Here is a 22,453-nt window from a genome sequence, read left to right on the forward strand (position 1 = left end):
GCTCTTTGGTAGAAGCTGACCCGCTGACTATCAAATGTTAAGGCAGGCTGGCTTGGGAAGGAAGTCTTGTCTTAGGGGAGACCCCAGAGATCAGAACATCCACACAGCAGGAAATAAGGAAAACGAGTGTTTGTAGTTGGGCCTGTGAGGAAAGGATATTAAATATTGGACCTAAGCAAGCCATGGTCTGTCACCAGAGGAGGAGCATGGAGTGTCCAGGGCCTGAGGCTGAGATGTCAGTGTCCAGGGAGAATGGAGAGAGGAACAGGGTTCTCATGCAGTGGTTCTCAGTGTGGACCATAGTCTCTGCTTCTCTGTGTCCCAGCTCATGGACACAATCTGCTGTTCTCTAAGGTCTCACATGGGGTGTTATGAGAGACAGGATAGGCATTGCTGGGAGGAAGATATTTATTAAAAATGTTATTAATTCCATGGACAGATAGGTAACAGCAGAGTTGGGATCTCAGGACCAGAGACAGACAGATTGACTGGGTTCCGAGGAAAGGAATTCAAGTGCACATTGCAGAAGTAGGGTTCTCTTCCTGTACCTGTCCATGGACGGATGTTTCACAGCACAGGGTACAGCCCTGCTCTCTGATTTCCAGGCTTTGGTGAAGGAAGGGGTTGAAGATGTAGGATGTGTGGCCACCAAGCCTTAATTCGAATGAAATTCACCACCCTAGTGAGCGATGCTGGCCCCTGGAGTTCCACTAGTTGGGGACTAACAGTGCTGTGCCTGAGAAGGAGAGGACAGTTTTCTGTAGTCAGTTTTCTACTTGCCCCATTTAGGTCCCCAAATGAATGCAGGCCATTGGTCTTGGCTGCAGACACCTTCTCCCACTGAACCATCTCTCTGCTCCCCACTTTTCTTTTGTCCATTAATATGTAATTTTCAAACCCTTCATTTAAAGTAAACTTAGAAAATGCCATGACCATAATTTATCCCCTTGAAGAATCCAATTATTTTTTTATGACATGGTCTCTCATTGGCCTGGAACTCAGCAATTATACTAGACTGGCTGGACAGATTGCTCCATGCTTCTGTCTGTCTCTCATAACAAACTTCCTCAAGCAGCCCCTCACCTGCTCCTTGGGATGTCAGCTGCTCACCTGGCTGGGGTTTCAGCTTTAGTCTGCTGGCCTGTAGGAGAAGAACCAATGTCAGTGTGGCAGCCATGATGATCCTCTGTCTGCCTCTCAGCTGTTCTCTGTGTTCAACATTAGGGGCCCAGGGCAGCAAACAGCTCTGTAGCAGCCAATCAGGGACAGATCTGAGAGTCTGCAGGACCTGAGGCCAGTGGTCCGCTGTCCTTCTGCACAGCACAGCCAATCAGAAGACAGCTCTCCTGTCCATTGCCCCTTGTCCATGTCCTTCTCCCTTTGCTTCCTTCCCCTGTCTTGAACTCATGTCCCCTCCCTGCTCTCCCTGCTCTGCACTCACCAGGCCTCCCTTTTGTCTACCTGGAACCTGGCTCCCTGGCTTCCCTGTGAGTGCAGCTGCTGCTCCCTGCAGATTCAGTCTCGGGGTTCAAATCCCAGTCAGATCTGCTGCCTCTCAGACTGCTGCTCTCCACCTCTCAGCTGCTCTTCTTATCCATTGCAGGGCTGAGCCCTTCTGAAAACCAGGGCCTGCATGTTCATGTCTGTATTTCTGGGCTTTCCATTACACTCCACTATCTGCTCATCTCTGCTCCTGTCCTGTAGTCTACTTACCATGGATTTAAGTCTGCTCTGAATCCAGTCCACACTTTACTTTTGTTTAATGTGTGTTCAAGATCTTGTGGAAGCCAGGTTGACCTTCAACTTCCTTTTTTTTTTTGTTTTTTTTTTTTTTTTTCGAGACAGGGTTTCTCTGTGGCTTTGGAGCCTGTCCTGGAACTAGCTCTTGTAGACCAGGCTGGTCTCGAACTCACAGAGATCCGCCTGCCTCTGCCTCCTGAGTGCTGGGATTAAAGGCGTGCGCCACCACCGCCCGGCCCCAACCTTCAACTTTCTATGTAACTTCATAACAGCTTGAACTCTTAATTCTGCCGCCCACGTACTTCTCAATGCTGGGATTAAATGTTCCCTACTGTGTTCCCATGTTTGTTTCTTAGAATCCTTTTGATTTTAGAGAAAAATCATTTGTCTTTCCAGTAAAGCCATTGGTATTTGAATAGAAACTACATTTACATTTTTCATTGTAAAGAGTTATTGTATAAAATTTTCCATTATTCAAATGTCCTTACTTTTCATAATTTTATTTCTGTGCAGTACATATATGTATGTGTAGATTTGCATATGCACACACATGTGGGTGGTAGAGGACAACCTTGGGTATCATCCTGCAGGAGCTGTCCTCTATAGTTTTGGGGACAGGTCTGCCCTTGATTGGGGTTCCCTGATTGGGCAAGCCTGGCAGCATAGTGAGCCTCATGGATCCTACTGCACCTTTCTGTCCAGTATCTGCCAACGTAGTCAACTTTATCTGTGACCCCTAGGGATGGTACCCATGGTTTTGTGTTTAAGGGTAAACACTTTACCAACTGATCTGAATCCTGGCTGCTCTGCTATTTTTCTCAGCAGTGTGAAGTTTTTAGGATACAAATCTTTCACCTCTCTTAGTGTAGGTTCTCCCAGACATGTTCTTTTCACCCGTGGGTCTATTGCACACCGTTGTTTAATTTCTGTGTTGATACCATATCCCCACCTCAAGCAGTTCTCTGTTTTCACGGTCTCATCTCCTGTGTGATTATGACCCTGAAGGCTGCTCTACCTCAGACCTTGTTTAGCAGCCACAGCTCTTTCCAAATGAGCAGTTAGGCCCCGGGGCTCCTGCAAGTCCCTTGAATTCCTTAGGAGCAGGCTGTGTTCATCTGCACTTGAACCTTTAATTTCCAGCTGGGACTCTAAGGAATTAGGAGCAGATTCAGTCCTGGTTGAGTTCAATTCTTTTCTGTCCTCATGTTCTCTGTACCCTGTCCCACACGTTTCCTGTGATGGCTGTTCTTGTCAACTGGACTGAATCGGGAATGAACTATAATCCAGTAATGAAGGGTCACACTTGTGATCTGGATCTTTAGGGAGGAAGACAGCATGTCTTTGAGCCAGACCATGATTCTGGAAGGCACCTTTCATCTGGGCCACACCTTCTGCTGGGAGCCAGTGCAAGGACAAGGGAAGCAGGAATCCTTCACCTACTTGCCTTCACCTCCGTCATCACATTTATTTCCATAGTCAAGATCCCAGCAGAGCAGCTGAGACACCAGCCTCATGGGACTGAGAAGCTACTAGGTCCTTGGTCTTTCCATTCACAGTTAGTCATTTTTGTATGGCAGCCATAAACTATTTCAATAAATTCCCATATATTCCTTATATTCAAAAATATATTTCACTATATATTTATACATATATCCATTCCATAAATTCTGTGACCCTAGAGAACCCTGACTAATACATTTACCAATCTCCATGTCCCACAACTGACAAAACTCAGAGGTAAGCTCAGGTGAGAGCCTGTCCTGGACCACTCACCTTTTCTTCCACAAGAGGAAGATCAGCATCACATAGACGGGGGTTATGAGCACAGCCGTGGCCACCACCACCCCAATCGTGGCTCCTATGTTCACAAATGAAGGATTCTTCTGGCCCTCTGTGTCCTCCAGTCCAGCTGTGGTGACTGCAGAGGTGATGATGGAGGGGCTCTTCGTGGTGGTTCTGACTGCTGGAGAGAGATGAGGAGTGAGCAGATCCTCCCTGGATGAGGAGGGATGGGAGGAGTGTCACATCTTGTCTCCTCTGTGGGAGGTGGGATGGGGAGCAGCTGTTAGAAGTTCACAGAGGGGAACACATGCTGAAGGCTGAGACTCCAGGAGAGCAAGCTCAGTGCACACCTCCACCTGTCCTGGCTGTGTGTCCTCAGATTTACATTTAGTCACAGATAATTAAGGTATACAAATACAGTTGTTTTGATCATAAATGCATGGAACAAACAGATGTCTCAGTCTGTATCGTGATTGCTCTCAGGAAATTTACACCCCGAGTTTGATCCCTAGAATCCATTTGAAGAGCCTGGAGTGCTGGGCATGGCCTTTAATCTTAGCCCTAGAGGCAGAGGCAGGCAGATCTATGTGAGTTAAAGCCAGCCTGTCTCTGTATATTTAGTTTCACACCAAACAGAGTTGAGTGAGCTGTGTCCCAGTAAAAGGAGGCGGAGACAGGCATGTCCCTGGGGCTCACTGGTTAGCCAGCCTAGTCTATTTGGCAAACTTGAAGCTAGTGAGTGACCCTGTCTCAGAAAATAAGGGAATGGCTCCTGAATATTTCCTCTAGCCTCTGAATGTATATGAAGAATTGTCAATGCTTGGGGAACAGAAGCCAGGAGCAAATGCAGTCCCAGAAGCCAACCCAGTCCTGAGACATTGGCAGATCAGTATTGAGCCACCAATCCTATTCAGAGTTAGCAGTCTCCACCAGAGCAGGAGGGGGACACAATCAGCTACCTAGGACAGACAGCAAATAGCTCCACTGGGAGAAGAAGCCAGAAGTAAATCCAGTTCCTGGAGCCAATCCAGTCCCGGGACACTGATGGATCAAGATTGAGCCAGTGACCAGATCCAGAGTCAGCCATCTTCACAGGAACAGGTTCTAGTCCAAGCTAGCGACTTCTGCAGGAGGAGATCCAGACCAGGAATTACTGAAACAGTGCAAAGCTGGCAACCTAGGCCAAAGTAGACCTGAGACAGCAAACTCCAAGGGAACACAGCAAAGCACAGGAACACTGAGCTACCTCCAGGAACACAGAGTAACCAATGGGGTAACTAGAACTGTGGCACTTACTTACAACAAGGAACGACCATCAGAGGTTTGGATTCACTGGCACCTAGAAGATTATTCAACAGAATCTTAGACATCCCCAACCACACCTATTAGAGGAAAAGAAGAATAGAAAAGGTAAGATTACATGCTATACCACAAAGAGTAACACAACACCAGTAAAACCTAAAGACCCCTCAACAACAATATTTGAACAACCAAAAATGGATGAACCGGAAGAAGATGACCTAAAAAAATAACTTCAAGAGAATGTTTGAAATTCTTAAAGATAAAATGAGATATTCCTTAAAGAAATTGAGGAAAAGACAAACAAAAAATTGGAGCATATCAGCAAATCACTTAAAGAAACCCAAGAAAAAGAAATTAAACATATAAAAGAAACCATTCAGGAATTGAAAACTGAAATAGAAACAATAAAGAAAACATAAGCCAAAGGAATTATAGAAACAGAAATCACAAGAAAAAGATCACAAACGCAAGCATGAACAGCAGAATACAAGAGATGGAAGAGAGAATCTCAAGCGCTGAAGACACAATAGAGGAAATAGACTCATCAGTTAAAGAAAACATTAAATCTAACAAAAGCTTAACCCAAAATATCTAGGAAATATGGGACACCATTAAAAGGCCAAATCCTAGAATAATAGGTATAGAAGAAGGAGAAGAAGTTCAACTCTAAGACACAGAAAATTTATTTAACAGAATCATAGAAGAAAACTTTCCCTACCTAAAGAAAGATAAGCCTGTGAAGATACAAGAAGCTTACATAACACCAAATAGACTGGTTCTAAAAATAAAGTCCTCTCGCCACATATTAATCAAAACACTAAACATACAGAGTAAAGAAAGAATATTAAGAACTGCAAAGAAAAAAGGCCAGTAGCATATAAACGTAGACCTGTTAGAATTACACCTGACTTCTCATTGGAGACGATGAAAGCCAGAAGTCATGGTCAAATGTTATGCAGATATTAGAAGACCATGGATGCCAGCCCAGACTACTAAACCCAGTAAAAATAGAATGACAAAACAAGATATTCCATGACAAATCTAGATTTCACCAATACCTAGCCACAAACCTAGCCCTACACAAAATACTAGAAGGAAACTCTAAACCAAGGAAGATGACTACACCAACAAAAACAAACAAAAACACAGACATTGATGATCTCGTTACAGCAAATCCCAATGAAGAAAAAAATGCACAAATTAACATCACCAACGATGAAAACTAAGTTAACAGGAGATAGCAACCACTGGTTATTAATATCGCTTAATATATGGACTCAACCCACCTATAAAAAGGCACAGACTAACAGATTGGATATGAAAACAGAATCTATCCTTCTTCTGCATACAAGAAATACATCTCAACCTCAAAGACAGACATTGTCTCAGAGTAAAGGGTTGGGAAAAATATACCAATCAAATGGACCTAAGAAACAAGCACGTGTAGCTATCCTAATATCTAACAAAATAGACTGCAAGATAAAATCAGTCAAAAGAGACAAAGAAGGTCATTTCATATTAGTCACAGGAAAAATCCATCATGAGAAAATTTAAATACTGAACATCTATGCCCAAAATATAAGGGCACCCTAATATGTGAAAGAAACACTTATAAAGCTTAAATCATATATTAAACCCCACACACTAAAAGTGGAAGACTTCAACATTCCCCTCTCACCACTGGACAGGTCAGTCAGAAAAAAATTGAACAGAGAAATAAGAAAACTAACAGATGTTATGACTCAAATGGACTTAACAGACATCTATAGAATATTCCATCCAAACAGAAAAGAATATACCTTCTTCTCAGCTCCTCACGGAACCTTCTCAAAAACTGACCACATACTCAGTAACAGAACAAACCTCAACAAACACAAAAATTTTTGGAATAACCCAATGTACCTTATCAGATCACCACGGTATCAAACTAGAAGTCATCAGCAATACTAATTTCAGAAAACCCACAAACACATGAAAATTAAACAATGCTCACCAGAATCATCAATGGGTCAAGGAAGAAATAAAGGGAGAAACTAAAGACTTCCTAAAATTCAATGAAAATGACCATACAACATACCCAAATTTATGGGACACAATGATAGCAGTGTTAAGAGGCAAGTTTATAGCACGTCATGCCTACATAAAGAAGCTGAAAAGATCCCACAGTAGTGAATTAACAGAACATTTGAAAACTTTAGAACAAAAAGAAGCAAACTCACCTAAAAAAAAAAACTAGAGGGCATGAAATAATCATATGGAAAGCTGAAATCAACAAAATAGAAAAGAATACATATAATCAATGAGACAAAGAGCTGGTTCTTTGAGAAAATCAACAAAATAAACAAACCTTTATCCAAACTAACCAAAATGCAGAGAGAGAACATCCAAATTAACAAAATCAGAAATACTACCACTACCACCAAAAAAAAAAAAAATAACCGGAGTTTACAAACACTGGTCATTAATATCACTTAATATCAATGGGCTCAATTCACCTATAAAAAGGCACAGGTTAAGAGAATGGATACAAAAATAGGATCCAACATTCTTCTGTTTACAAGAAACACACCTTATCCACAAAGACAGACATTACCTCAGAGTGAAGGGTTGGGAAAAGGTTTTTCAACCAAAAGGACCTAAGAAACAAGCGGGTGTGGCTATACCAATATCTAACAAAATTGACTTCAAACTAAAATCAAAAAATGTAGAGCTCAATAAAAATCAATAAAAAAGAATTGTCAACACTTTCACACACAGACACACACACACACACACACACACACACCTAAATTAACAGACCCTCATGATGACACATACAAAATGCACAAAAGGTATAACAGAAAATATGTAATTTTGATCGTAGGTGTCCAGCTCAGTACAGGGCAGCATACATTAATCCGCTCTGCAATCCTTACTAAGGTCAGTTTCCACTTTTATCTGTTTGGAAACACTAGACCACCAGTTCCCAAACTGGGGTTGGCTACCCCCACAGTGGTAGAATATGATATAACAAGCAATCAGATATATACAGTATGATTCATAACAGTAGCAAAATTATAGATATGAAGTAGCAGTGAAAATAATTTTATGGTGGGGGGGTCACCACAACAAGGGGAGTTGTATTAAAGGGTCTTTTTCATTAGAAGGTTGAAAATCTAGACCCAAGATGCATCTCCTTTCTCTTCCATCCCTGAGCCCTGGCAGCTGTGGTTAGACATTACATCAGGTCAACATGGCAGCCGTAGAGACTGCACAAGAACTGTGCTGTGGGCATCCTCTCACAGGCTGGCTTTAATCCAGTCAACAGCCACTGCTGGATGTGTGGCACAGGCCTTTATCTCAGCACTCGGGAGACAGAGATAGGCAGAGTTCTGTGAGTTCCAGAAAAACCAGCACTAAATGGTGAGATCCTGTCTTATAAAAACCAAAAGACCAAAATATTAAAAAAAAAAAAAAAGAGCAGCAGAGCAAGGTTGTGGTCAACAAGGAAGCACACAGAGTCCCCAGCTCCTGCAGGGCCATTTAAAGGGTGCAGGGGTAATAGAAACATAATGTTCCACACAGTGTTCCCAGTGCCTGGGTCTTCAGTTACTTCTGCTTCAGAGGAGAGGCAAAAGACAAAGCATCCACATCATAAAAACGGAGACTTTAGTTCCCAAGACCCTTGGGCCTGTGTGGGAGAGGCTGAGGGCAGGAGAGTAAGGAAGGAGAGAGGGGAGTTGGGAAATGGAGATTTATATAATGGAGTTGTTGGGAGAATTCCTACAGAGCTACACCTGGTTTGTTTCCAGAGTGTTGTAATCTAGCCTTAATCTGCCTTTTGTGACTGCTACATTTTGCCTCCTGTGCCCTTTATATGATTTTTGCCTGAGAATTTTCTGAAGGTGCAAAGCCTGTGCAAACTTGGTTGAAGCAGTGCTCAGAACACCTCAGGCATTCTTCATCTGAGGATTTGGTCAGCTTAGATGAGAGGTGTCGGGGTGTGAAAATCAACTTGCTAAAAGATGTAAGTTGGAGAACAATAAAAGGGCCCTCCCTAAGCTACAATGGTTCAGTCTGAAGACAGGAAACCCCTGCTGCTAAAAGGGTGAGAATCATCCTTGAGGTGCCTTATCTCTTGATTTCCTGAACCAGAGAGTGGGTAGGGAGAGGTGAGGGATGTGTCCTGGGAGCTAGGATGAGACACAGGGGACTGTGGTGACAGATGGCAGTTAATAGTTGGATTGTAGGACACCTACTGCTGATCTGGCCTTAGCTTGGAGCTGTGTGGAGATGCTCCATATGGGGACTAACTGGAGCCCTGACACAGGACCAAGTGAGTCAGCTACATCCTGGAGATGTCAACCCACCTCAAGATCTCAGGGAAAGGGAAAGTGACCAGGACTGCAGGGTTAGTTTGGACAGAAAGGGGGTGAACTAGAGGGAAGGCCTCATGCTGAGACCTAGAGTGTGTGGGGTTCCATCTGAGCAGAGGGTGACAGACAGGTCAGAGGACACAGCAAAGACTTGTCACAACCACAGTGGAAAGATCCTGTGTCAGAGCCAAAGAAAAGGAATTTTAAACCAGGGTCAGAATTCTGGAGTCTGAGGTGACATCAGGGGACAAGGAAGCCAGAGGCATCAAAGACTGAGCAAAGGTGGCTCACCACGAGTGATGATGATTCGGGTCCCATCAATAGACTGCACCATCTCTATGCCTTTTGTCGTTTTCAGACTAACTCGGCAGATGTACACTGTCTGGTCCTTCTCCTGCAAGTCCAGGATTCTGAGGACTCCAGATGTCTGAGGCTGTGTCCAGTTCAGAACGAGCCGGTCCTTGAAATGCTCGTGTATGAAACCCAAGGAGGAGTTGTAGATAAATTCCCCATGGAAGTGCTTCCATCTCCAGAGAATCCACATCTGTGGATCCTTTGCCAACTCCCAAGGGAAGTAGAAGGAGAAGGGGATCTCGATGGAGCCGCCCTGGACACCAAAGAGGCGTGCTGGTTGGTTGACACCAAAGGTATTTCCTCTGTTGGATTCTGCTGAGTTACCTGGGAAGGATGGGGAAATTTTATGTCTCTGCAGGACTTGGAGAGAACAACCCAGATGTACCGGCACAAAATAAAGGCAATGCAGATATCAAAGAAATTTACCACTTTAATGATAAACTTACAGAACCAAAGTTCCAGCGTAGTACAGGTAGGGAGGAAAAAGGGGCGAGCCACCTCTTCGCGCACCATTTATTGGCAGGCATTCGCCTGAGGCAAACCCCGCCCTCTAAAGGGGGCTGTCTTAACCCTACATCTCCCCCTTTTGTCTAAATAAGACACAACTAAACCAAATATAACTATAACAATAATAACAAATGATAAATATAACAAACAATATTGAGAGCAAAAGTTTTGCTAAAGAGTAACTACAATTAAATAATCTTCAACTCCATCAAAGATCTGAGAAGGGAGTAAATATTACTTAACAAAAGAGAGATATCCAAAATGTGCAACAAATGACAGAGACAACTGACTGCCTGGGCAATCACCCAAAATCTCGTTTGCAATGTTGAGTCAACCAACTTTGGCTAAGGCCTAACATAACTGACATACCATTCTCAAATGCAAGGAACTTTCTTAGGATTATCCTACCCTGTCTTGGCAAGATAAGACAATCCTGTTTTATATCTTAGTCAGTAGTTGAGGTATGGGTTTTTCTTAACCCAAAGGCCAGTTCTGCCAAGAAGACAAGCTCCCAGTGGAGTGTCTTTGGTGCTCAACGTTCTCTCGGGAGTAGAGTGGTGTTGCCAGGAGTAAATTGTGTCTCGATGGCACAGAATTCTAGGTTAGATTAAAGGCCATTTTCTACAGCTCTTCAAAGAGGCTGAAGATTATACTATCTATACTAAAAATAATCTCTATGTATCTAAAAGACCTGATTAACCTAAAAATAATATGACAAACATATAATTCTCAATACCTATCTAATTTGAAAACTAAGAGAATAAACAATTGTGCAATGTATGAAGACAATGATCTTCACCTGTAAACAATGTCATTACTTATCAAATGTAAACAATGTTATTACATAAATAGTACCAGAGGTAGAAATGTACATTGTGATATGATAGATGTATCCATACAATATAAGCATACTCTTATACCAAAATAGAGGTAGGAACACTCACATTCAATATTCAATACATCAATATACAAGAAACAGTACCAATATAATTTTCTAAAAACAGTAAGTCACAAATACCAATCATCCCATCAACCCAGTTAATCCCCCTCTTTTTTTAAGAATATACCCCTAAATCCATACAATATCTCCCCATCCCCTCAACCCTAAACCAACCACTAAAAGATGTCCCTAACCCTGTGGGCAAACTCTGTTGGGAGAGGGGACGTCGTCCTCTTAGATTGCTTCTAGCTGACATGGGGGCGACGTTCTTCTTAGGGGCCCCTGTGAAAGCAAATGATGGTAAAATTCCCAAATTAACCTTTGACTTAAGAAAATTATAACTAGTCTCTGAGTGTTATGAGAAGGTCCGGCCAGAGCGTTGTCAAAAATGTGCATCATATGAAATTGTCTCTTGCAGTTGGTACCAAAAAACAGGTCTAAAATTAGTGCTTAAAAAAAAATTCATGACGTCATAAAAACCAGATTGAGTTGATGTTGTGGGGCCCCATCTTCATCCTGGAAACTTCAAAGATTACTGTAGGAAAATATGTTGCTTGTTATGGGAAATTTAAACATTAACAACAAGGACATGTACTGACATATAAAGAAAGACACAGATGTGAGGGAAGGCAAAGAAAGTTTATCAAGTATAAAATTATTCTTATTCTGTCCCATTTCATGGCTCCTGACCTGAGACAGAAACTTTGAAATATCTCTTATCAACAGGCTTGGAATTGAAGAAGGACTGAGCCATAGTCCAACTCCAAAACCAGCTCTACACATTTATAAAGAAGTGTTCAATAAAACATATAAATATATATATATATATATATAATCAATACTTACGATATGTATAGAATTTTATTGTTGATGTTTAGTGGGTCGTAACTATTTTCCATCCATCAGTAATTACATATTCAGGGTCCCTCAAATTCTTTGGAGATGAATATTTTCCTGTGGAGATAAGAAAAGAACCCTGCCCCCATCCTATCAGTAATCCTTACCATCTGAATGTCGGTCATCCTTGTGAATGAATTGTCATTTATCTTTTCCAAGTGACTTCTCTTCCTCAAACTGAACCTTTATTAATTTTGACGGTATCCATAATTTTTCCTCACCTGTGGAGATAAGAGCAAAACCCCTTCCCCAACGCAGCACATCTCCTGGCTTCCATTGTGAGGTCAGTACATCCTTGAAATAAACTGGTTGATTTAGTTCAGCAGACTTTTCCATTATCCAATGTCTTTCTGCAGCCGTCGTTCCCTTCTCATTAGCGTTGAGAAAATTCAAGGTTAACAAAGCATTATGTAACCTATTTCTGGGGGTGTTTTCTACTCCTTTCTGTTTGTTCAACATATCCTTTATAGGTCGATTTGATCTTTCTATGACTGCTTGACCTGTAGGATTGTATGGTATACCTGTAACATGCTTGATATTGTAATGATCGAAAAACCGTTTCATTTTCCTAGAGACATAAGCAGGACCATTATCTGACTTTATTTGTGTAGGTATACCCATGATAGCCATGACTTCTAATAAATGAGTGATTACTGAATCAGCTTTTTCTGAACTTAAAGCAGTTGCCCACTGAAAGCCTGAATAAGTGTCGATGATGTGATGAACATACTTCAATTTGCCAAATTCTGCAAAGTGGAACACATCCATCTGCTAGATTTCATTTCTATGAGTGCCCTTTGGATTAGCTCCTGCTGGCACTGGCATTTGGTTATAGAAAGAGCAGGTAGGGCATTTCTTCACAATCTCCTTAGCTTGTTGCCATGTAATAGAAAACTCTTTCTTCAAACCTTTGCTATTAACATGATGTTTTTTATGAAATTCAGAGGCTTGTAGCACACTACCAATCAATAATTGATCAATTTCTGCATTACCTTGTGCTAGAGGACCTGGCAGACCCGTATGGGATCGGATGTGTGTTATGTACATAGGGCAAAGCCTGTTCCTGATCAAATCTTGAACCTGGATAAACAATGAGGTTAGTTCTGTGTCATCAGGTATAAATTCAGCAGTTTCAATATGTAAAATAACTCTTTCTGCATATTGTGAATCAGTAACTATATTAATAGGTTCTTTAAAATCTCTTAGTACCATAAGAATGGCATATAATTCTGCATTCTGATCAGAATCATAAGGACTTTGTTCCACCTTACACAAGTCTTCTGATTTGTAACCTGCCTTCCCTGATTTATTGGCATCAGTATAGAATGTACGGGCTCCAGTTATTGGAGCATCACAGACTATTCGAGGAAGGATCCAAGAAGTTCTCTTTATGAAGTTGAGCCGCTTGCTTTTTGGATAGTTGTTATTAATGTCTCCCAAAAAATTAGCACAAGCTCTTTGCCATGGTTCATTATCTTCCCATAATTTCTTTAGTTCATCAGCAGTGAAAGGCACTATAATTTCTGCTGGGTCTATGCCTGCTAGTTGACGAAGTCTCAGCTTGCCTTTTATAATTAACTCAGAGACTTTTTCCACATAAGTTTTCAGTTTCTTACTTGGTTTATGTGGTAAAAAGATCCTTCCAAGATAATATCATCTCTCTGCATTAAAATTCCTGTAGGAGAAATTTTTGATGGTAATATGACGAGAATACAATCGAGCTCTGGATTCACTCTGTCCACATGTGCCTGTTGTAATTTCTCCTCAATCATTGTCAGTTCCTTTTCTGCTTCAGCTGTTAATTCTCTGGGACTGTTTAAATCTTTATCACCATCCAAGGTCTTGTTCAAATGAATTATTAGATCAGGTGTTATTCCAATAGTTGGTCGTAAACTGGAAATGTCTCCTAACAGTCTTTGAAAGTCATTAAGAGTCCGTAGGCGATCTCTCCGAATTTGTGCCTTCTGTGTCTTAATTTTTTGCAAACCTATTCTATAACCTAAATAATTAACAGAATCTCCCTTCTGAATCTTTTCAGGAGCAATTTGCAATCCCCATTTAGGTAACAGTATCTGTATTTCTTCAAACAGTCTGTTCAAGGTATCTATGTTTGAATCAGATAACAATATGTCGTCCATGTAATGGTATACAATAGATTTGGGAAATTTCTTGCGTATTATTTGCAATGGTTGGTTCACAAAATATTGGCACAGGGAGGGGCTATTTAACATACCCTGGGGGAGGACGGTCCAGTGGTACCTCCTCGAAGGTTGAGAATTGTTATAAGTAGGCACTGTGAAGGCAAATTTTTCTCTATCTTCTTTTTGCAAAGGTATAGTGAAAAAACAATCCTTTAAATCAATAACTATGAGAGGCCATTCTTTTGGTAATAAAGAGGGCAACGGAATTCCAGATTGCAGAGGGCCCATAGGTTGAATAACCTTGTTGATGGCCCTGAGATCTGTCACCATTCTCCATTTACCTGATTTTTTCTTAACCACAAATACAGGAGAATTCCAAGGGCTGGTAGATTCTTCTATATGTCCAGCATCTAGTTGCTCTTGTACCAGCTGTTCTAAAGCCTGTAACTTTTCCTCAGCTAACGGCCATTGCTTTGTCCATATTGGTTTCTCAGTCAACCATTTTAGAGGCAAGGCTGTTGGTATTTCTGAAGGGACATCAATTGCTTGTTCTTGCACAGCCCTAATGGCCGGTTTTGTCCGTTTGTAATAACTTTTAATATTCTTTTCAGAAATATGGGCTCTAGAAGTAGCAGGAATGTTAATTTGAGTATTCCATTGTTGTAATAGGTCACGACCCCATAAATTCATTGCAATATTGGCTACATAAGGCCTTAATTTTCCTATTTGTCCCTCAGGCCCTATACATTCAACCCATCTCGTGCTCTGCCTTACTCGAGATAGGGTTCCAATTCCCAGGACCTGAACATTTACATTCTGAAGAGGCCAATATGGATGCCAAGATTCTGGGGTAATGATACTTACATCAGCACCTGTGTCCAGCAGGCCATTAATAAAAATGCCATTTACACACACTCTCAGCTTAGGTCTTTGATCATTTATAGAAGTTTGCCAAAATACATGTAACTCATCTGTCTGATTACTATTGCTTGTAACAGTAGACATGTGGCTTTCTAATTGTCCTGACGAGGCATGTTCTCTGCAGAAACTGGAAATGACTGAACCATGTTTGCCATGGGGGCCTGAGAGGCCCCCCCTCTCACGTTTCCCGTCTGTATCAGGTTGCCTTGTCTATCTCTTGTAGACCTGCATTCATTCGTCCAGTGTCTGCCTTTCCCACATCTTCTACATAAACCTGAAGGCTGATTCCTTCTATTCCTGTTATTTCTAGAAGACGCATTATTATTATTTCTGAAAACCCGTTGTTTACAATTCCTTTTCATATGACCCATTTTGCCACAATTAAAACATTTGGTATTCTGGTGTCTCCTTTTACCATTGGAAATTGCTTCTTCTACCCATGCTTCAGTGCCATAGTCAAATGTGTCAACATCTAGTGTATGCAAGACCCATTCTTCCAAGGACGCTGATCTGAACATTAAAGGCTTCAAGATCCTTTTGCATTCCACATTAGCATTTTTGTAAGCCAAAGACTCAATTATTATACGTCTTGCTTCTGGGTCAGGTATCCCTATTTGTACAGCCTTAGTTAATCTTTGTAAAAAGTCACTAAAGGGTTCTCTCTGACCCTGTTTAACTGTGACAAATGATTCCATTCTCTGTCCTGGGTCTTGTACTCTGTCCCAAGCCCTTAAGGCTGCTGTAGTACACATGGAGAGTATGTTTTCATCCAAATTAGCTTGTTCCTGAGGGTCGGAAAAGAGCCCTTCACCTAGAATTTTATCTAGGGAAACGTCAATTCCCTTCGCCTTTTCCTGCTGTTCTAAAAGTCTAGCCTCTTGCCTGAATAAGCATTTCCATTTTAATTGCGGTCCACTCTCAAGGACCGCGGAGCTCAGCTGGAGCCAGTCCAAGGGGGTTGCTCTGCTTGTTGTGGCCCAAGATTTTAGCATCTCTTTAACAAAAGAGGAGTGCATCCCAAAAGACATGATGGCCTGTTTAATTTCTTTGAGATCATTCATACGGACAGGCTCCCATGTATCTTCCTTGATGACCCTAGGGTTTCTGGAACCAATCACCTTTTCTGTTGTTATTACAGGAAAGGCATGTAGGGCTGTAGGTAGAGCTTTGTGAAAATTGTCCCGGAGGGATTTATCCACAGATGTAGTTAAAATTTGCCTTTCTACCCTTTGCTCTTCTTCATCAGAATTTAGAAATTCCTCAATCTTTTCAATTCTATTCACCATTGCTTTTTGTAATGTCTGAATCTCCTGCCCAGAATTATGTTCTAAAGCCTTCATTGGGGGGCTGGAGAGATGGCTCAGTGGTTAAGAGCGTTGCCTGCTCTTCCAAAGGTCATGAGTTCAATTCCCAGCAACCACATGGTGGCTCATAACCATCTGTAATGAGGTCTGCTGCCCTCTTCTGGTCTGCAGACATACACACAGACAGAATATTGTATACTGTATACATAATAAATAAATATTTAAAAAAATAAATAAAAATAAAGCCTTCATTGAGGATTCTAAAGTATGAAATTTGTCCAGTAGAGATAACTTGTCACCTTTGGACATAATTTTTATGGCATAAACCGTGCCTTCTTGTATTGACAATCTTTCCGCCAATCTGTCATAAGCTTTAGACAAAATTCGATTGTCACATTCAGCAGTTTTGATTCTCTCAGTTAATGTTTCAGTTCCTACAGAAAGGGACTGCTGGAACTTACGATCTAATTCAGCTGTTCCTTCTTCCATAGTAATGAATTTTTCCTTAACATCAGCCTGTACCTTTTCTAGATTTTGCTCAGTTAACCGAGTCATGTTAAACAAAGATTTGTTTTCTTCCTGGAGAACTTCAAACTGATTCTTGAGAAGATTGTTGTCGTTCTCAGTAGTTTTCAGACGTTCAACCTCTGCCTTAAGAGATTTGATCATTTTCCTATTATCAAACCAAATAGTGCTAAGGAAAATTAAGAATCCCAGGAATATCCATATATGTGGTGTGGTAGACACCTCTTGTAAGATCTCCCAAATGGTGCACTCAAAAAAGCTATTGAAATCTGAAATCATCACGTTCTCAGACATTATTTATAAAAGAAAAAATTCTCTTACCTGTAATAACTGGTTCCTGCCAGTGGTGGCGAAAGAGTCCAATTGAATCCACGTGTCCTAAATCTGAAATAAAATGACTCAAAAACAAAATTGAAACAGACACCAGGCTGATAAGTAAAGAAAAGCCAGCAAAGTAAACAAATCAAATGGATGCCGGCTTTTTTTTTTCGAGGCTCTCAGGCCGCTGTCACGTGACCCGAGCGCTGGCGGTGGTGGGAGGGGAACAGACAGCCCGGTCAGGCAGCGCGCGCGCACGCGCCGGTGTGAGAGGGCACGGGAAATCTGGCTGGGGCGGCTCGGAACAGAGACTTAGGCGCTGTTAAAAAGGCTCTGTCGATTTCAAACCCACTGGTTGATACTCTAGCAAGCAGCAGGGAAAATCGTGTCGCTCAGAATCTCAGCTGTTTCAGCGCACGCCCAGAGAGACTGCTCAGAATCTCAACTGCTTCCACGCGCGCCCAGAGAGACCGCTGCAGCGGCCCGGGGTGCAAGAGACTCCAATTCGGGGCCGGTTCTCGGCAAAGCCCCACGGGGCAGGCGCCAAATGTACCCGCGCAAAATAAATGCAATGCAGATATCAAAGAAATTTACCACTTTAATGATAAACTTACAGAACCAAAGTTCCAGCGTAGTACAGGTAGGGAGGAAAAAGGGGCGAGCCGCCTCTCCGCGCACCATTTATTGGCAGGCATTCGCCTGAGGCAAACCCCACCCTCTAAAGGGGGCTGTCTTAACCCTACATGTCTCTCTTAGGGTCCTTTTTGTTATCTATGTTCTCTGGGATTGTGAATTGTAGGCTGGTTTTCCTTTGCTTTATGTCTAAAAGCCATATGTCTTATGAGTTAGTACATATGGCATTTGTCTTTCTAGGTCTGGGTTACTGGTGTGGGAGGTCCTTCTGTATTTGTGTTGCATTCATTGGTTAATAAAGAAACTGCTTTGGGCCTGGTGATAGGCCAGAACTTATGTAGGCGGGGAAACAGAACTGAATTCTGGGAGGAAGAAAGCAGAGTCAGAAAGCTGCCATGGAGACGCCCGGTCAGACATGCTAAATCTTTCCCAGTAAGCCAAGACCTCATGGTGAACACAGATTAATAGAAATGGATTAAATCAAGATGTGAGAGTTATCCAATAAAAGGCTAGAGCTAATGGCCAAGCAGTGTTTTAATTAATACAGTTTCTGTGTGATTATTTCGGGTGTAAACTACTGGGCGGCCAGAACAGTGGGCCCCGCTCCCTGTAACAGATTACCTCACTCAGTATGATGTTTTCTAGATCCATTCATTTGCCTGGAAATTTCAAGATGTCATTTTTTTCTGCTATGTAGTACTCCATTGTGTAAATGTACCACATTTTCCTTACCCATTCTTTGGTTGAGGGGCATGCAGGTTGTTTGCAGGTTCTGGCTATGACAAACAATGCTGTTATGAACATAGTTGAGCACATGTCCTTGTGATATGATTGAGCATCCTTTGGGTATATGCCCAAAAGTGGTATTACTGGGTCTTGAGGTAGGTTGTTTCCTAATTTTCTGAGAAATCGCCACACTGGCATCCAAAGGGGCTGTACCAGTTTGCACTCCCACCAGCAATTCAGGAGTGTTCCCTTTACCCCACAACCTCTTCAGCATAAGTTGTTATCAGTGTTTTTTATCTTGGCATTTCTTACAGGTGTAAGATGTTTGTACCCCATTTTAAAATTGGATTATTTGGTATTTTGATGTCTAGTTTCTTGAGTTCCTTATATATTTTGGAGATCAGATCTCTGTTAGATGTGGGTTTGATGAAGATCTTTTCCTATTCTTGTAGGCTGCTGTTTTGTTTTATTGACCATGCTCTTTGCCTTACAGAAGCTTTTCAGTTTCAAGAGGTTTTACTTATTGAATGTTGCTCTCAGTGTCTGTGGTACTAGAGTTATATTTAGGAAGTGGTCTCCTTAGCCCATGCATTCAAGGCTACTTCCCACTTTTTCTTCTATTAGATTTGGTGTAACTGGATTTATGTGAGGTCTTTGATCTTCTTGGACTTGAGTTTTGTTCATGGCAATAGATATATATCTATTTGCATTCTTTTATATGTCAACATACAGTTCTGCCAGCACCATTTGTTGAAGATGCAATCTTTTCCCCATTGTTTTATTTTGGCTTCTTTGTCCAACATCAGGGGTTCATTTATGTCAGGGTCATCAATTCAATTCCATTGGCCCGCAGGAAACACTTTTTTATCCATTCATCCTGCCCTTGAAGACGAAGAGGCACAGCATCTTTGGGATGAGTTAACTCCAGATGGTTAGTAATGAGAGTGGACGGGCCCTACTGTACCTGTCTGAAAGCTGCTCCCTTTATTGAATGGGGTTTCCTTTAGCCCAGGCTGGGCCTTGAACTTGTTATATAACTCCTACAGATCCTTCTCCCTGCTCTCCCATGTGCAGGGTGACAGGTGTGCCCATATCATGCCCGTTTTTCTCCTGTCGGAGGTAGAACTTAGGGTTCTGCTCATGCCAGGCAGGTAAGCACTCCACCAGATGAATCTTGTCTTTAGCTTCATTGGGGTCTGAGAGGGGCCCTCATGGTCATAATACTCATCTCCAGACTTCATCTGCCTTTGCCCTACTGTCTGTGGTCTGTGGGAAAGGTCACCCAATTGCTAAGTCACCCACGGAGGAACTGACTTCACTAGACCTGACATCGTCAACTGTTGAAGCACAGGGATTTTCACTCATTGACTCTGATGGGATCCACAGGGTCCCAGCTGCTTCATGAGCTCTGCCTCACTGCTACCACCTGCTGGGTCCTTAAAACCAAGTCATGGGCTCTGTTCTAATTTCAACTCCTAGACAGATGAATCCCCATAAGGACACTGCTGTAGGACGTGATTTCTGTCCCGGATGCTGTAATCAGTCTTCTGCAACATCATTCTATTTCACCCACAGCTGTATATGGATGGATCAGGATTCTAAAGAATCACAGAATTTATGGAATGAATCTCTCTTTTTCTCTTTGTCTCTCTTATCTCTGTCTCTCCCTTCACTCACTCACTCACTCAAACACACACACACACACACAAACAAATTGAACAAACAAAACAACAACAAAAACAAAAATCTAAATTCCAAATAAACAAAGAAACAAAAATCTAAAAAAACCACAAAAGTAGATGGTGCCCTGAGTAGTATTGCCTCAGGTTGACCCCTGACCTCTACCTACATGAGCACATACTTAGTTGCACCAACACACACACCTGTACAAGGACATACAAATCACTCAAGTCGCCTTACACTATGGTTCTGCACCACGTGTATATCCAGTTCTCATCCTCAGTAAGCATGACCTCCCCAGGGTAGCCTCTGTGACTCTTCAGGCTCCAGTTCCTGATAGTGTCCCCAGCATTCAGACTCTGATTTTATACCCAGCTGTGTTTTCCATGACAGTGGTGGCAGAGAACAGGCTCAACCTTCCTGAGTCTGTCAGAATCATCCTATTCCAGAAACTTCCCTTAAATAACACACAGTGCAAGCCCTGTGTGCCCTGACCTTGCGGATAACCTCCTTGATGAAACTGTCCGTCTGTCCACTGTCCTGTCAAACACAGGTCCTGATGCCTGTGTGTCCAGTGCTTTACTGACTGAATCATCTCTCCAGCTCCATTGCATGTGTCTTACAACAAACCTCCCATTGCTGTAAACAGACACCATGACCATGACAACTCTTATGAAGGAAAGTATTTAATTGTGGCTGGCTTACAGTTTCAAAGTCTAGTCCATTATCATCACGAAGGGAAGCACAGAGTCATGCAGGCAGACCTGGTGCTGGAGAAGAAGCTAAGAGTTCTACATCCACATTGACAGGCAGTGGGGAGAGAGACACTGGGCAAGGCTTGAGCTTTGGAAATACATAATCCCACTCCAAGGGACCTACTTCTGCTATCATTGCCCTGCCTACTCCAACAAGGCCACACCTACTTTAACAAGGCCACACCCACTCTAACAAGGCCACACCTACTCAAACAAGGCCACACCTACTCCAACAAGGCCACACTGACTCCAGCAAGACCTCACCTACTCCAACAAGGCCACACCTTGTTGTCCACATGATGGGTGCACATCCTGTGAACAGCTGCCAACATTCGGAGCATCCCCTGCCTTGGGCCACTAGAAAAAATGAGAGAGGAGGGGTTCTCAGAGGGACAGAAGTTAAGGGTCACTAGTGTGACCCTTAACTAGATTCATTTAGACAAATTCTGTGGATCTTTTTATTTGTATGAAAAAGGCCTAGGAAGTTAGAACAGGAATCTGGGAGTTTCTCAGTTTCTCTGAGTTCCTGACGTGTGAGTTTCTGTCCTGGCCATGGGTATTTGTGACCTGTGAGCTTCTGACTCTGTGACTATCAGTGGAAGCTGGGAGTCTTCCTATTAGAAGCAAAGGTGACTCTGAGATGGTCACCCACCCGCTCATTTGGTCTTCACGATGGAGTATACAGTCTCTTCCTGGAGGTTCTCATGGACAGGCGGGCAGGCTGGTGTTCCTGGGGAGGTCGGGCTTGAGAGGGCAATGGAGGCATACACGATGTTGTTGTCCTGCGGGGGTGGGGACAGGGCATTAGATAGCAGCAGTGCAGCTGAGGCTCCATAAAGCAGCAGCTGCAGCCTGAGTGTCCCCCAACACCTCTGGCCTCCAACCTTCTGTCTCCATCAACACCCCCTTAACTCCTTCAGACCTGAGTCAGAATCGCTTACCTTGGAGTTCTCATTGGGGTCCATATGTTGTCCTAGAGAAAAAGGAACACAGAGTTCTGAAGTCAAGGTGTGTGACAGGAAGGGAGACAGATGGCTGGGAGTTCCAAGCATGAGGTGAGGACCTTGGTTCCATGGGAGGGACAGGGTGAGGAAGGGACAGGGTGAAAACACTGAGGGAATGCTTGTGTAAGTGCGGGGTCTTGGGAGAAGAAGGCAGAGCCAAGTGTGGAACAGGAAGCTGGCAGAATTTACCTTTGGGCTCAACTTGCTCACATTTCTCAGTGTTTTCAATGAGTTCCCTGCATGAGAACAAGACGGGCAACAGATTAGAGGTGGGGCAAGAAAGAATTAAGACATTAGGTGCTTGGCTGGAGAGATGGCCCAGTTAGTGAAGTGCTTGTCACATAAACATGACGTCCTGACCTCAGACCCCAGCACCCACATAAAACTGGATTCTGGAGAAGCAGAGACAGGCAGAGAAGTCCCTGGAGTTCAAAGGCCAGTCTGGACTAACAGATGAGCTCTAGATTCAGTGAAAGACCCTGTCTCAGAAGATGAAGTGGAGGCTGGAGAGATGATTCAGTTGGCAAAGGGCCTGCTTCCCAAACATGAAGACCCAAATTTAGATCCCC

General features: G+C 42.6%; 3 protein-coding genes across 3 annotated transcripts in view; all 3 read right to left on the reverse strand.

Annotated features, from left to right (window-relative positions):
- Positions 1-390: 390 nt before the first annotated feature.
- LOC142849494 (paired immunoglobulin-like type 2 receptor beta-2) lies at positions 391-17,222 on the reverse strand (the record flags this gene model as incomplete). The annotated part of the gene is made up of 5 exons (XM_075971775.1): positions 391-736; positions 1,084-1,141; positions 3,514-3,703; positions 9,471-9,857; positions 17,090-17,222. Coding segments are annotated over 4 exons (723 nt in total), but the record flags the coding sequence as incomplete, so codon positions are not given.
- Positions 391-22,453, reverse strand: part of LOC142851204 (paired immunoglobulin-like type 2 receptor beta) — an 82,253-nt gene continuing 60,190 nt past the window's right edge. The window contains exon 5 of the mRNA XM_075975103.1: positions 391-736. The gene's annotated coding sequence lies outside the window, so the exon portion shown is untranslated. The remainder of the gene's footprint in view (positions 737-22,453) is intronic.
- LOC142851125 (paired immunoglobulin-like type 2 receptor alpha) overlaps positions 20,796-22,453 on the reverse strand; it is a 28,449-nt gene continuing 26,791 nt past the window's right edge. The window contains exons 6-9 of the mRNA XM_075975037.1: positions 22,074-22,120; positions 21,822-21,853; positions 21,533-21,662; positions 20,796-21,237 (exon numbers count right to left, since the gene is read on the reverse strand). Coding sequence (XP_075831152.1) covers positions 21,537-21,662; positions 21,822-21,853; positions 22,074-22,120 — 205 coding nt within the window. The 3' untranslated portion in view covers positions 20,796-21,237; positions 21,533-21,536. The remainder of the gene's footprint in view (positions 21,238-21,532; positions 21,663-21,821; positions 21,854-22,073; positions 22,121-22,453) is intronic.

Source organism: Microtus pennsylvanicus, chromosome 1 (assembly GCF_037038515.1).
Source record: "Microtus pennsylvanicus isolate mMicPen1 chromosome 1, mMicPen1.hap1, whole genome shotgun sequence".
Taxonomy (NCBI): domain Eukaryota; kingdom Metazoa; phylum Chordata; class Mammalia; order Rodentia; family Cricetidae; genus Microtus; species Microtus pennsylvanicus.